A 16949-nucleotide genomic window follows, 5' to 3' on the forward strand; every position below is an offset into this window, starting at 1 on the left:
ACGTTTATGACCATATCTTAATGAAACTTGGTCAGAATGTTAATCTTGATGATCTTTAGGTCAAGTTTAAATCTGGGTCAGATGGAGTCAAAAACTAGGTCACTAGGTCATATAAAGGAAAAGCTTGTTAACACTCTAGAGGCCACATTTATGACTATATCTTCATGAAACTTAGTCAGAATGTTAAACTTGATGGTCTTTAGGTCAAGTTCGAATCTGGGTCATGTCGGGTCAAAAACTAGGTCACGGGGGTCAAATAAAAGGAATAGTTAGTTAACACTTTAGAGGCCACATTTATGACCATATCTTAATGAAACTTGGTCAGAATGTTAATCTTGATGATCTATAGGTCAAGTTTAAATCTGGGTCAGGTGTGTTAAAAAACTAGGTCACTAGGTCAAATCAAAGGAAAAGCTTGTTAAGACTCTAGAGGCCAGATTTATGACTGTATCTTCATGAAACTTAATCAGAATGTTAATCTTGATGATCTTTAGGTCAAGTTCGAATCTGGGTCATGTGGGGGCAAAAACTAGGTCACCGGGTCAAATCAAAGGAAAAGCTAGTTAACACTTTAGAGGCTACATTTATGACCATATCTTAATGAGACTTGGTCAGAATGTTGATCTTGATGATCTTTAGGTCAATAGGTCAGGTGAGCTATACAGGGCCTTCATGGCCCTCTTGTTCTGTAGCATTGTTATAAGGTTCTCTCACAAATTTGCTGAAATGGGGACACTGCCCCTTTGATTGCGCTATAACAGCTGTCAACAGAAATACCTTGAAACAACTTCTTCTTATAAACTGCTTGATGGATCTTCATTAAATATGTTCCCGCTCGTGATGAAATAATGCACAGAGGGGCACATGGGGTCTTCCTCCACCATCAAAGCTGGAAGTCGCCATATGACCAATAATTGTGTCGGTGCAATATTAAACCCAAAAAAAACAAAAATAATAATTCATTAAATATGATCTGTAGCAACATTATAAGGCCCTCAGTAGACACTTACAAAAATGAAGATTATGAAAAGCTTAGCAGTGTTACATTGAACATGTTAGGAGCAGTCTCATGACCTTTGACATTTGGTTTTGCATGATCACGTCTAAAATATAAATAATGTTGAAGAAATTCCACCTAGCGTAGGATATGTTCTCAGCTATTCAAGGTGACTCAGTTACTCATGAATAATTGTGTGATGCAATGATAAATCAGTATCAATTACGGGTGGATGGATAGCTCAGTGGTTTGCACACTGGCCTTCCAATCCTGAGGTCGGGGGTTCGATCCCCGGCAGCTACTCGGGAATTTTCAGAAATGCTTTTCAGTGTTTCCCACCCAACTAGAGGTGTACTGGTCAGGAACCCAGACAATCCTAGCGTGTATCAGTGCTATACACTGGGCACGTTAAAGAACCAGGCTGTCTATTCGAAACGAGCTAGGCTAAGTTAGCCAGACAGGCCTGTATCTGATTTCTGATCTCTCTGTCATGGGGGCTTTGTCTCACTCTGTCCCTCTGGTCAGATCGCTCTGTGTCTGTACTAGTAGAGGATGAATTATTCGCCCTGTGTGGCTGCATTTGAACTATGTAAAGCGCCTTTGAATGTGAAATTGATCATGAAAAGGGCGCTATATAAATCTGGTATAATAATAATAATGATAAATGATAATAGTTTTGTTTGTTTTTTTCATTTAGGTCTACGAACATTTCGGTATGGGTACGAAAGCGCCAGAATCATTTGGTCGAGGTCGAGACTGGAATGTGGATTTGATTCCTAAATTCATTATGGCAAATGGTAAGTTTAAGCAGCGTGGTGTGTTGTTTTACCTGAAGATACTGTATTTCTTTACTAGGTCAAGAGGGTGAGGTTTCCTAAAAATATATTGAATTAAAAAGACATAATTATATTGTTATTGTATACCTGTACCTTGACATTGGAAATGAGGAAACCCTTGAGCAAAAAGCATCAGTTCTAGTAGTAGTTAATCAATCTGCACACACAGTAGGACATACATGCCATACGTCCCGGACTGTCCGGGATTGTCCCGGAAATCACATGCTCGTCCCGGTGTCCCGGACAGTGTTAAAATGTCCCGGAAAATTAAAAGTACAGAAAAACAAAAATAACCCTAAAAAAAAACTAGTTTTTCTTGCCTATAAATTGTTGAATTTTACATGAATAAAAGATAATAAACAGTCACCGGTGTCACATTGTTTATTCCTAATTATCCGATAATCAGTTTCATGCCCTCGAGCGGGACACATGTTGATTGAGCTAGCTCCGATCACCACTCATAATGCCACCGCCATCTTGTGATGACACAGATTAATTTACAGTCAGCTATTTTGATGACCCTGATTATGAATTGCCAAAATTATGCAATCAATAACAGTTTTATGATTATTTAATATTAGGAACAATAGCCGAAAATCTCGTTGTTTTTAGCATGTGGGCGGTGAAGCTACATGTAGCCTTGATTGGAAGAAATGGTTGAAAACGGTCAATTAAACGATAATTATTTTAAAAGGTTGTAATCTTTTAAAATGTAGATTGATTGTCACACATATTCTAAATTAAACTTCTGATTATTGAATGCCTTTGCAGGCCGATCCTTGAAAATTGACCCAACCCGAAATATTCGGAAAAATTATGGCATGTATGCAGTAGGATAATTATGTGGCTAGGACAACAATAGATAAATAGATTGATTTATTCTGTTATTTCTATGTGGCTAAATTGCTTTAATATAGGTAAAAAGAACAATAGAGAGTAAAAAGAAGGAGCAATAACAAATTTATTGCGCTGTGCATTTCATGAATTGCGCAGGCTTACCAAGCTTGCGTAACATCAAGAGAAAGACAAAATATAGTTCCAGAACATACTGCTAGTATTTTATTGAGTCGGATACCTCTGAAAGCATTGGAATGTCTCTTATCAAAGAGTTTACCACATCGGTGAATTTAAATTATGACAGCTTCATTTTAAATGACCCGAATAAGATATGTGCAGTACGTTAATTCTTTCGCGAGACTTTGCGGATGCATCCTTATTACATTCTGGGCACTTGTCGGCGAACACACGTGACCTGTTTATCACACTGCTTCTACGACTTTGCGCTTGAAAATACGGACTTCGGTTCACCAAAAAAATACTGCGAAGTTTGGCCATATCAAAATGATGCAAAATCGCAAGTGGCGAAAAATGCAAACGTCTACATACAACTTCGTTCTAAATCGTAACCTTTCTGGAATGTTGACTGGTTCGGATAATTTGCTTCGATTCAAGTCGCAAAAAAATGAAACCGTCACCCATTCTGCGTTTCATGATGACACATGGGTTGAATTTTGCAGTCAGTAAGCAGATAAATTATCGGGAAAAGAAGCTCTTACTGGTTTGTTTAATTACTACTGATTTTATTTCTTATTTTTCGAGAAATAAACAAATCAGCGAAACATTAAAGTGTAGTTTTTTGTAGTTTTTGAAATCGAAAGTAGATCGTCTATGTTAGACTGCTTTGACGAAACGAAACAATTTTTTATGCCCCCGGCATCTACTGCACTTGCATATAAGTTAAACTATAAAGAAGTATATATCTTTAAGGGAATTTCGTTTTTTAGCTCACCTGAGCAATGCTCAGGTGAGTTTTTCTGATCGCTCGATGTCCGGCGTCCGTCGTCTGTCTGTCTGTCGTCTGTCGTCTGTCGTCTGTCAACATTTGGCTTGTGTATGCAATAGAGGCTGTATTTTTCAACTGATCTTCATGATATTTGGTCAGAATGATAACCTTGATGAAATCTAGGCCGAGTTCGAAAATGGGTCATCTCGGGTCAAAAACTAGGTCACTAGGTCAAATCAAAGAAAAACCTTGTGTATGCGATAGAGGCTGTATTTTTCAATTAATCTTCATGAATATTGGTCAGAATGATAACCTTGATAAAATCTAGGCCGAGTTTGAAAATGGGTCATCTCGGGTCAAAAACTAGGTCACTAGGTCAAATCAAAGAAAAACCTTGTGTATGCGATAGAGGCTGTATTTTTCAATTGATCTTCATGAATATTGGTCAGAATGATTGCCTTGATGAAATCTAGGCCGAGTTCGAAAATGGGTCATCTCGAGTCAAAAACTAGGTCACTAGGTCAAATCAAAGAAAAACCTTGTGTATGCGATAGAGGCTGTATTTTTCAATTATTCTACATGAATATTGGTCAGATTGATAACCTTGATGAAATCTAGGCCGAGTTCGAAAATGGGTCATCTCGGGTAAAAAACTAGGTCACTAGGTCAAATCAAAGAAAAACCTTGTGTATGCGAGTAGAGGCTGTATTTTTCAATTGATCTTCATGAATATTGGTCAGAATGATTGCCTGATGAAATCTAGGCCGAGTTCGAAAATGGGTCATCTCGGCTCAAAAACAAGGTCACTAGGTCAAATCAAAGAAAAACCTTGTGTATGCGATAGAGGCGGTATTTTTCAATTGATCTTCATGAATTTAGGTCAGAATGATAACCTTGGTGAAATCTAGGCCGAGTTCAAAAATAGGTCATCTGGGGTCAAAAACTAGGTCACTAGGTCAAATCAAGGAAAAACCTTGTGTATGCGATAGAGGCTGTATTTTTCAATTGATCTTCATGAATTTTGGTCAGAATGATAACCTTGATGAAATTTAAACCAAGTTCGAAAATGGGTCATCTGGGGTCAAAAACTAGGTCACTAGGTCAAATCAAAGAAAAACCTTGTGTATGGAATAGAGGCTGTATTTTTCAACTGATCTTCATGAAATTTAGCCAGAATGATTACCTTGATGAAATCTAGGCCGAGTTCGAAAATGGGTCATCTGGGGTCAAAAACTAGGTCACTAGGTCAAATCGAAGAAAAACATTGTGTATTCAATAGAGGATGTATTTTTCAATTGATCTTCATGAAATTTGGTCAGAGTGATTGCCTTGATGAAATCTAGGTCAAGTTTGAATATGGGTTATCTGAGGTCAAAAACTAGGTCACTAGGTCAAATTAAAGAAAAATCTTGTGTATGCGATAGAGACTGTTTTTTTTCAATTGATTTTTATGAAATCTGGCCAGGATGATTGCCTTAATGAAATCTAGGTCGAATTTGGATATGGGTCATCTGAGGTCAAGAACTAGGTCACTTGGTCAAATCAAAGAAAAAACTTGTGTATGTGATAGAGGCTGTATTTTTCAGTTGATCTTCATGAATTTTGGTCAGAATGATTGCCTGGATAAAATCTAGGTCGAGTTTGAACATGGGTCATCTAGGGTCAAAAACTATGTCATATCTAAGAAAATGCTTGTTTTATCGCAAGAGACCAATTTTTTGGTCCAATCTTAATGAAAATTGGTCAGAATATTTGTTTCCATGAAATCACTAGGTCAAACATGTTTTACACTGTTACGGTGTGTTTCTTAGGTGAGCGACCTAGGGCCATCTTGGCCCTCTTGTTTTATAAACCGGAAAACCTTGATCAGAAATAGAAGCGTATTTTGGGGTGTATTGGTCGCGGTAATGTATAGTTTGCACCCAGTTTTTGCTCTGGAAATGGTCAGAAAATTTAGCTGCCAGTGTATAAATCGCTGTTAAATTTCGGATTTTTCCAAGCAATATTTACTGTCATGGTGGCGGCCATGTTGTTGATGCGGACTGAATTATTAACAGAACCTGATTGGTGGAAAGCATACAGTCCTGTCCAGATTTTATCCAACCTGGTGTACAAGTACCTGTCAATGGCATCCTGTAAAACGAAAGTAGATACAAACATAATTCAAACTGCAAGTACGGCATTGAATTGTAGTTTTTAATGGACTGTGTGGGATATTTATGATACACCTTATTGAAAATGACCACTATTCCTTGAAACGTCGTCGAAATTGATCTTTTTATACGCCCAAAGGGAGGTATGTTATGGTCCCGGTGTCTGTCCGTCCATTCGTTAGCAATTTCATGTCCGCTCTGTAACTGTTGAACCCCTTGAAGGATTTCAAAGAAACTTGATACAAATGTTCACCACACCGAGACGATGTGCAGAGCGCATGTTTTGGATATCTCATTTCAAGGTCAAGGTCACACTTAGGGGTCAAAGGTCATATGAGTGTGTTTCGTGTCCGCTCTGTAACTCTTGAACCGCTTGAAGGATTTCAAAGAAACTTGGCGCAAATGTTCACCACACTGAGACGACGTGCAGAGCGCTTGTTTTGGATGACTAGCTTCAAGGTCAAGGTCACACTTAGAAGTGAAAGGTCATATATGAGTTTGCTGTGTCCACTCTGTAACTCTTGAACTGCTTGTAGGATTTTAAAGAAACTTGGCACAAATGTTCACCACACTGAGGGATATGCAGAGCACATGTTTTGGATGACTGACTTCAAGGTCAAGGTCACACTTAGGGGTTAAAGGTCATATATGACTTTGCTTTGTGTAAATTGCTATGCATTGCAGTGCTCTTATTTTTATTTGGCAGATCCCTTTTTGTTCTCTTACAATAATTTTTTTTTAATTACTTTCCTTTTTAGCTCACCTGAGCAATGCTCAGGTGAGTTTTTCTGATCGCTCGATGTCCGGCGTCTGTCGTCTGTCTGTCGTCTGTCGTCTGTCTGTCGTCTGTCTGTCAACATTTAGCTTGTGTATGCGATAGAGGCTGTATTTTTCAACTGATCTTCATGAAACTTGGTCAGAATGATTACCTTGATGAAATCTAGGCCGAGTTCGAAAATGAGTCATCTGGGGTCAAAAACTAGGTCACTAGGTCAAATCAAAGAAAAACCTTGTGTATGCGATAGAGGCTGTATTTTTCAATTGATCTTCATGAATTTTGGTCAGAATGATAACCTTGATAAAATCTAGGCCCGAGTTCGAAAATGGGTCATCTGGGGTCAAAAACTAGGTCACTAGGTCAAATCAAAGAAAAACCTTGTGTATGCGATAGAGGCTGTATTTTTCAACTGATCTTCATGAATATTGGTCAGAGTGATTGCCTTGATGAAATCTAGGCCGAGTTCGAAAATGGGTCATCTCGGGTCAAAAACTAGGTCACTAGGTCAAATCAAAGAAAAACCTTGTGTATGCGATAGAGGCTGTATTTTTCAATTATTCTTCATGAATATTGGTCAGAATGATAATCTTGATGAAATCTAGGCCGAGTTTGAAAATGGGTCATCTCGGTTTAAAAACTAGGTCACTAGGTCAAATCAAAGAAAAACCTTGTGTATGCGATAGAGGCTGTACTTTTCAATTGATCTTCATGAATATTGGTCAGAATGATTGCCTTGATGAAATCTAGGCCGAGTTCGAAAATGGGTCATCTCGGGTCAAAAACTAGGTCACTAGGTCAAATCAAAGAAAAACCTTGTGTATGCGATAGTGGCGGTATTTTTCAATTGATCTTCATGAATTTTGGTCAGAATGATTACCTTGATGAAATCTAGGCCGAGTTCGAAAATGGGTCATCTCGGGTCAAAAACTAGGTCACTAGGTCAAATCAAGGAAAAACCTTGTGTATGCGATAGAGGCTGTATTTTTCAACTGATCTTCATGAAATTTAGCCAGAATGATTACCTTGATAAAATCTAGGCCGAGTTCGAAAATGGGTCATCTTGGGTCAAAAACTAGGTCACTAGGTCAAATCGAAGAAAAACATTGTGTATGCAATAGAGGATGTAGTTTTCAATTGATCTTCATGAAATTTGGTCAGAGTGATTGCGTTGATGAAATCTAGGTCGAATTTGAATATGGGTTATCTGAGGTCAAAAACTAGGTCACTAGGTCAAATTAAAGAAAAATCTTGTGTATGCGATAGAGACTGTTTTTTTTTCAATTGATTTTTATGAAATTTGGTCAGGATGATTGCCTTAATGAAATCTAGGTCGAATTTGAATATGGGTCATCTGAGGTCAAAAACTAGGTCACTTGGTCAAATCAAAGAAAAAACTTGTGTATGTGATAGAGGCTGTATTTTTCAATTGATCTTTATGAATTTTGGTCAGAATGATTGCCTTGATAAAATCTAGGTCGAGTTTGAACATGGGTCATCTAGGGTCAAAAACTAGGTCATATCTAAGAAAATGCTTGTTTTTTATCGCAAGAGACCAATTTTTTGGTCCAATCTTAATGAAAATTGGTCAGAATATTTGTTTCCATGAAATCACTAGGTCAAACATGTTTTACACTGTTATGGTGTGTTTCTTAGGTGAGCGACCTAGGGCCATCTTGGCCCTCTTGTTTGTTACTATAAATAGCTTATTTTGAAACATTTTTATTATTGGCAGTAGGGAAAAACTGAGACCACTTTTCTGTGGTACAACATTGATGGTACATCCAATTTTTAGATGTATTTTGATATAATTTTAAGAATTTTTTTGTGGACTTAGAATTTTTTTTTTTTTTTAATTCTTTTTTTTTTTGTTCCTGTCCTTTGGGCTTCAACAGTCAAGTTCTTTAAATTTTGCTCCCATCCTCTGATGTAACCCTTCAGGCGTATATTGCCCCGCTTGGCGGCGCTCTTGTTTACCCTTTTGTTCGTTCGTAACAAATGCACATAATTTTGGGAGTGCCATGGCTGGAAAATTGGCCCGAAAAAAATTCTACTGACAGTGTTCTGTAGTATAAGGCCCAGGAACTTTTTCAGGCAGCAAAATGAGTAAAAAAAGTGCAACCAATACACCCCAAAATGCGGTAGGTTAATGTATTTATTTTTTATTTATTAGGAAAACAACGATTTTGGACAGAATTCAATGAAAAATACATTGTTAGAACATTAAATATGCAACATAAAGCAGTGTGCGACATTAACGGTAGCCCGATCGCCAATGGCTACGAAAATTTGGTTCGTGCGACAGAAAATCGGCAGACCGTAGCCCGTTGGGCTATGAAAAATTCTGAGGAATAAATTTACCAAAAAGATCAATGCAAACGTGGGAGCAAAATAGTTGCTTTGAAGCTTCAAACTTCGCTCAAATCCAATCTCAAAGCGAATTCAAGTCGCCCGAATTTTTTTTTGGATGCGCACCCGCTAATCTTTTGACAATTTGCACCATGTCATAATGTGCGTTGAATACACATACGCACTCGCCGATAGCATAATTTAAGCTCCGCCTACTTCAGGTATTTGTGAGATTTTCACGAGAAGCGTGAAAGCAAATCAAATTATCGGTTTCACCAGAGGCAATTGTAATAGGCCAATCAGCGCCGCGGTTACGTCTTTGACACTTAGCATTTAATTGTCAACACGTGCGAGTCGTTTTCTGAAGAACTGTCAATTACATATGCGATTAATTGCAATTATAGACACAATTATTTGGTATCCATGGTAAAAGAACGACATGTAAAGTATTAACTTCGTAAAACTAACTTTGATGGATGAATTGATTTTAATACCGGTATGTATTTCTAGGTTTGACACAGTTTACTTTCAGTTTTATTCGAATGAGAAACTGTTCACACAAGTGACTCGGTAAAAATGTGTATGGTAAAATGATGTAACTAAGAAAATGAGTGGTCATTGAATCAACAACGTCGAGGTAGAAATATAAAAATTAATGGAGTCTTCCAACTTCTCCCTAAAGTCTCCCCACTTCTCCTTAAATCAGTTTGAGGGATAATTGACTTCTCCCAAAAAAATGATGGGCCTAGCGAGACCCCTGGTCAGTCTACTGCCAAGTTATTTCTTGTCTACCATGTCTACAAAGCTGTTTAGATCTCTTTTCATGACTGTGTCTTTGACTTTCTGCACAATTTTGTGAACACTATTTCAGATTTTGAAATCAGTTCTGAAAAACTCATACAAATTTCTAAAATATATCGATATTCACCAACCTACAGCAGTATATTGAAAGAAATTAAATATTACTAGAATGAAAGTCTTGTTCATTCTTGAGGGAAAAATTAGTGGGGCTACGAAAAATTCTGTCGGGCTACAAAAAATTGGAAGTCCGTAGCCCCATTGGCTACGGTGTTAAAAAGTTAATGTCGCACACTGATAAAGGTGAATATAGGTAAACGTTTGGTTTTATAACTTCTCTCACCACGATGGTTGGGTTAGTTGCTTTAAGACGAGTCAAGAAACTTGTTAGAACTTGATTTATGGACAAAATTTAAACTCTAATTGAAATTATGCACAACTCTAGGGAATTGTTAAGTAAGTAAGTAAGTAAAGACTTTATTTTCTGTGGATTACACATTTGGCAATACCAATTTACAATATGGTCCACAACATACATGTATACCGTATTTTGGTGTGTATAGGTCGCACTTTTTCTACCCATTTTGCTGCCTGAAAAAGTTCCTGCAACCTATACGACAGAACATTGCCAGCAGTTTTTTTTTTTTCGGGCCAATTTTCTGACCGTAGCTCTCGCAAAATTACGTGCATCTGTTACGAACGAACAAAATGGATAAAAAATATCAATATCGGCGGCTTTTCAACCAATAGCGGTTACTTTCAATAAAATATATCGTAAATAACCCATACAGACTATTAAAATTACGAATGACTTTAATTCAAAGATGTTTTTGCAGTCTGAATTACGTTTGTTTCTACTTTCGTTTTACTGGACGCCACTGACATGTACTCCGGGTTGGATAAAATCCGGACAGATCCGTCCTCCATTCCAAACATTGTTTATACTAATTCTTAGCGTATTAAAAAACTTGAATGATAATTTTTTACTTTTGATTTTTAGCTCATCTGATTTTTTGAAAAAAAATGATGAGTTATTGTCATCACTTGAGCGGTTGTCGGCGTCGGCGTCGGCGTCTGCGTCGGCGTTGCTTGGTTAAGTTTTATGTTTAGGTCAGCTTTTCTCCTAAACTATCAAAGCTATTGCTTTAAAACTTGCAACTGTTGTTCACCATCATAAGCTGACCCTGTAAAGCAAGCAACATAACTCCATCCTGCTTTTTGCAATAATTATTGCCCCTTTTGGACTTAGAAAAATCATTTTCTTGGTTGAATATTATGTTTAAGTCAACTTTTCTCATAAACTATCAAAGCTATTGCTTTAATACTTGCAACAGTTTTTCACCATCATAAGTGGACACTGTACATCAAGAAACATAACTCTATCCTGCTTTTTGCAAGAATGATGGCCCTTTTTAGACTTAGAAAATCATGGGTAGGACAATATTTCTATTATACAAAAAAAATCAGATGAGCGTCAGCACCCGCAAGGCGGTGCTCTTGTTAAATAAAAGAAATAAATCCAAACAGAGATATTTTGTTAATCTTTTTACTCAGAATCAAAAGAATGCGGTTAATTACATGACACGGAAAGGTGTTATAATTGCTGTGCAAACAATTCACACTTAAACTTGCATGATAACAGAATGTAAACGCAAACCGTCTGCTGCCAATTAGTGTCAAAAAGCCGCTTTTCTTTGATGTAGCCTGTTACCGATACTACTGTTGGTACGAAACGGTTGGGAACGAAAATAACACTGTCCGATTTCCACCAATCAGGTTCTGATAATAATTCAGTCCGCGGCATCAATATGGCTGCCGCCATAACTTTTTTGCCGGTAAATATTAAATATTGCGGGGGAAAAAATCCGAAATTTAACTGCGACTAATACGCTAGAAGTTAAATTTTCCGACCATTTCCAGAGCAAAAATTAGATGCAGACTATACATTACCGCGACCTATACACACCAAAATACGGTATACAAAATATAAAATAAATATTATCAACATAAGTCATTAATTACAATTATGTCTTTTGACAAATAATGCTGAAAAGTAGAAAATTGAAATAAGTAAACACAAGTACATATAAAAACAAAGTATACAAACTCAGATGTCTGAACAGATGAAGATATGATATTTCATCTGCTGTAGAGTGCTAATAATTATGTACAGTACACAGAGTTTTTCTAGGATACATAGTTTTATTCATTACTAAAATGCCATTTGAGATACTCTTGTTTGAATTTTTCCAAGGTGTCAGCTGATCTTATACGATTAGGGATATCATTCCAAATGACAGACCCAGAGTAATACAATGATTTTCGAAAAAAATCCTTTTTAGGTTTTGGTACAAGAAGTTCATTATTATCATTTGATCTAAGAGCATAAATTGATGAATTTTTGTGTTTGAATCTAGATGTAAGATATTCTGGACACTGATTGTTTAAAGCTTTGTAGACCATGATAGCTTTTTTGTATTTTATTCTGTCTGAGAACTTCATCCACTTAAGTTGTTTAAACAGATCTGAGGATGGGGCAATATAGTCTTGGTCTAAAATTATTCTTGCTGCCCGTTTCTGAAATTTTAGCAGTGTATCTAATTGCTCTTCGTTGCAATTTCCCCATATTGTGCAGCAGTAATCAAGATGTGGCAAGATGTAAGAGTTGAAAAATAGCTTTCGTGGATTTAAACTCAAAAAATGTTTTATTCTTAGAAACAGATAGAGATTTGTGTTGCATTTTTAGCTCATCTGATTTTTTGAAAAAAAAATGATGAGTTATTGTCATCACTTGAGCGGTTGTCGGCGTCTGCGTCGGCATTGCCTGGTTAAGTTTTATGTTTAGGTCAGCTTTTCTCCTAAACTATCAAAGCTATTGCTTTGAAACTTGGAATACTTGTTCACCACCATAAGCTGACCCTGTATAGCAAGAAACATAACTCCATCTTGCTTTTTGCAAGATTTATGGCCCCTTTTGTACTTAGAAAATATCAGATTTCTTGGTTAAGTTTTATGTTTAGGTCAACTTTTCTCCTTAACTATCAAAGCTATTGCTTTGAAACTTGGAATACTTGTTCACCATCATAAGTAGACCCTGTACATCAAGAAACATAACTCCATCTTGCTTTTTGCAAGATTTAAAATTATTGCCCCTTTTGGACTTAGAAAATCAGTTTTCTTGGTTAAGTTTTATGTTTAGGTCAGCTTTTATCCTAAACTATCAAAGCTATTGCTTTAAAACTTGCAACACTTGTTCACCATCATAAGTTGACCCTGTACAGCAAGAAACATAACTCCATCCTGCTTTTTGCAAGATTTATGGCCCCTTTTGGACTTAGAAAATCAGATTTCTTGGTTAAGTTTTATGTTTAGGTCAACTTTTTCTCTTAAACTATCAAAGCTATTGCTTTGAAACTTGCAACACTTGTTGACCATCATAAGCTGACCCTGTACAGCAAGCAACATAACTCCATCCTGCTTTTTGCAATAATTATTGCCCCTTTTGGACTTGGAAAATCATTTTCTTGGTTGAGTATTATGTTTAAGTCAACTTTTCTCATAAACTATCAAAGCTATTGCTTTAAAACTTGCAACAGTTTTTCACCATCATAAGTGGACACTGAACATCAAGAAACATAACTCTATCCTGCTTTTTGCAAGAATGATGGCCCTTTTTAGACTTAGAAAATCATGGGTAGGACAATATTTCTATTACACAAAAAAAATCAGATGAGCGTCAGCACCCGCAAGGCGGTGCTCTTGTTTTAAAGTCTGATCTACTTGGTGCCTCCAGTTAAGGTGTTCATCCACATGTACACCAAGCAGTTTCTCTGAAGTTGAGTATGATAGATTCTGGCCTTGCATTTGAATTGTTCTTGATTCTTTGTGATCATTTAGATGTTGATTGCTATAAGATGCTGTGATGTACATGGCTTTAGTCTTTGATGTGTTAGGGATCATTGAATTATTTTTGCACCACTCATCAACGGTTTGAATATTTGTCTGTAGTGTAGTATGTACTTGTGATACAGTTTTACCATAAGCAGACATTGTAGCATCATCTGCAAACATGTCGAGCGATGAGTTTGTTATATTTAGAGGAAGATCATTGATATATATGATAAACAGCACAGGGCCCAAAACAGAGCCTTGAGGTACCCCTGCGGATATGCCTTGTGCAGAGGAAAGTTGTTCAGAGATACTAACTCTTTGAGTGCAGTTCTCAAGGTATGATTGGAGCCACCTAATGCTTGATTCACAGAAATTATATAGTTTTAACTTTTCAATAAGAAGGGAGTGTTTCCCTAAATCGAACGCTTTTGTCAGGTCTAAGAATATTGTTCCAACAATAGAGTTATCATTAATTGCATTTATCCATTCATCAGTGATGCTAGTGAGTGCAGTTTCGCAAGAATGTTGTGATCTGAATCCTGATTGGTGTGAGTGAATAAGTGTATTTTTTTCTAGGAAAAGTTTCATGTGGTTTGAGACATGTCTTTCTATTAGTTTAGATAGTATAGGAAGAATCGATACAGGCCTGTAATTACTCTTGTCTGATTTAGAGTTTTTCTTGAAAATAGGTGTTATTTTAGCAGTTTTGAATTTGTCTATGAATTTGTTTTGTGAAATACTCAGATTGAATATTTTTGTTAAGGGTTTTGAGATTATGTCACAACTTAATTTAAGTATTTTTGAACCAAGCTCATCTAGACCTGTTGCCTTTGTTTCGTCTAGACATTTTAATTCCTTTATTATGAATTCTTCAGTGACTGGGGGTATCTCAAATGATGTATTTCCCATATTGGTTTTAACAAAGTCCTCAATTAGTTCCTCAACCCGCCCGCTTAGCTCAGTAGGTAGAGCGTCGGTCTACGGATCGCGGGGTCGTGAGTTCGATCCTCGGGTGGGGCGTATGTTCTCCGTGACTATTCGATAAACGACATTGTGTCTGAAATCAGTAGTCCTCCACCTCTGATTTATGTGGGGAAGTTGGCAGTTACTTGCGGAGAACAGGTTTGTACTGGTACAGTATCCAGGAACACTGGTTAGGTTAACTGCCCGCCGTTACATGACTGAAATACTGTTGAAAAACGGGGTTAAACCCAAAACAAACAAACAAACAAACAATTAGTTCCTTATTTTCAGGTTAATGTAGATATATCTTTAGAAAATTATCCTTACAGGTAAATTGGTGAAGCTTTTACTTCATACTAGTGTGACTCGATACCTGGAATTCAAGGCTATTGAGGGAAGTTTTGTGTATAAGGGACAGAAAAAGACAATCCACAAGGTCCCAGCCAATGAGAAGGAAGCTCTTTCAACTTGTAAGTAGTCTGAACTTGTTGTTTTAGTAGAATGACTTTACTTTTGTAAAATAAATGCGTTTTTAGATCGACTTTTCGAAGAAAAAGTAGAGCTATTGGTTAAAGTTTTTTATAAAGTCAAATATCTCTGTTACTATCAAAGCTATTTACTTGAAAGTTATAACAGTTATTTACTATCAAAGTCTACACCTGGAAAAACAATCCCCATAACTCTGATTTGAATTTTGAGTTATGTCTCTTTTTAACTTAGAATTTTGCAGTTAAAGTTTTTTATAAAGTCAAATATCTCTGTTACCAGGCTTGGGCTGATTACATGTGTCAGTAATTGATTACATTACAATTACTTTTATATTTTCTAATTACAGTTACATTTGATTACTCTAAATTTGCATCGGTAATTGATTACATTACATTACTTGCACTCAAGTAATCATGATTACATTTGATTACTTTCAATATAACCATTTATTTGGACGACATTGATATAGGCATATGTAACTGAATATATGGTTTCTAACTTTATTTATAGTTCAAACATCTTTTTTATCCAGTGACAATCGAAGGATTTTCAAAAAAGTAACCAACTTATTTTCATATTATTTTATAACTGAAAAAAATGATCCACTTAATCATGAAGTGGTACAAAATTAATTATTATTCATTGTTCCGCCTACTATGGACTTCCCACATTCAGGGAGATGGAGCAACTGCCCAAACAGGGACTGCATACAAAAAATAATTTGTCTATATAAATATCATATTGTGTTTTTTTTTTCTTTATAATGCAAGCTGTACTTTCATAGTTCAAGTTTTACCTTTCTGCATCTTTCACTCTTTGTATTAACTCCACGATTTAAATACAGCATTGACCTGGAAGTGCACTAATTGTTGCTATTTATACATATCCAAATTTTCCTGTTGTTCATTAAATTCAAATGTAAACCGGAGGTCAATTAACCTCTACTGGTCTAAACATAAACCAGAATGCATAAAGTTAAACCTGCATATTATATTTTCATTGAATATGAATGTAATATTGTGTTCTACAAACTACTGGATAAGTGAGTCATCTGCTATGTATTTATAACTACATCCGCATGATTTTGTGTACAGACTAATGTTGGCCACACCTCCCAGGGAATCTTAATAAATGCACCTTTTAACTTAGAATTGTTTGGTTAAAGTTTTTGATAAAGTCAAATGTCTCTGTTATTATCAAAGCTTTTGTCTTGAAACTTAAAATAGTTATTTACTATCAAAGTCTACACCAGGAGAAAAGCTCCTCATAACATAATTTTGACAGAGTTATGCCCCTTCTTAACCTAGAATTTTTTGGATAAAGTTTTATAAAGTTTTTACTGGCAAAGCTCTAAGTCAGAGTCAAGCTCTGAGAAAGTCGAGTGTGCTGTCATCAGACAGCTCTTGTTGATTACTTAGAAATTTTGATTAAGGGTGATCATAACCCCATTGTGTTTTACTTTGGTGGTCATTTTCAAATTCAAGAGGTAATTTGCAGCTTTACTTCTAGAACAAGGAGGGTGATTGTACTCACCCTGTTGCCATTGTATTCTGATTAAAGGTCTATGAGAAGCTTCTCAATTTTGCTATATCTTCCTCATAACAGCCCATGTTATCATCAACCTTCACATACCAGTGTAAGGGGCAAACAGTAATTTTTTTTTGTCAGGAAAAGGCATATCTAACCCTTGTAATTTGTTCTCTTCTTTGTTCACCCTACGTGGTTCTGGGACGAACTGTGTATGAAAAGAATTGGAACCACTGCCTTACCCTTGCATGATCGTAAGAGGCGACTGATAGGGTCTTGGCATTTGGTTTTGCAGTAACTCTTTGTGATTCCAGCAGGTATGCAAATTTTGATTCCATACCTCATGTTTTTATTTCGATGTAAATGAGATGTGGAACCAAAATTTGTA

At 36.4% G+C, this 16949-nt stretch overlaps 1 protein-coding gene across 1 annotated transcript in view; it reads left to right on the forward strand.

The window, feature by feature from the left end:
* The first annotated feature begins 1657 nt into the window (after positions 1-1657).
* Positions 1658-16949, forward strand: part of LOC123528471 (rab GDP dissociation inhibitor alpha-like) — a 60440-nt gene continuing 45148 nt past the window's right edge. Inside the window, exons 1-2 of the mRNA XM_053522465.1 lie at positions 1658-1794; positions 14875-15015. Coding sequence (XP_053378440.1) covers positions 1713-1794; positions 14875-15015 — 223 coding nt within the window. The 5' untranslated portion in view covers positions 1658-1712. The remainder of the gene's footprint in view (positions 1795-14874; positions 15016-16949) is intronic.

The sequence above is a fragment of the Mercenaria mercenaria genome, chromosome 13 (assembly GCF_021730395.1).
Source record: "Mercenaria mercenaria strain notata chromosome 13, MADL_Memer_1, whole genome shotgun sequence".
Taxonomy (NCBI): domain Eukaryota; kingdom Metazoa; phylum Mollusca; class Bivalvia; order Venerida; family Veneridae; genus Mercenaria; species Mercenaria mercenaria.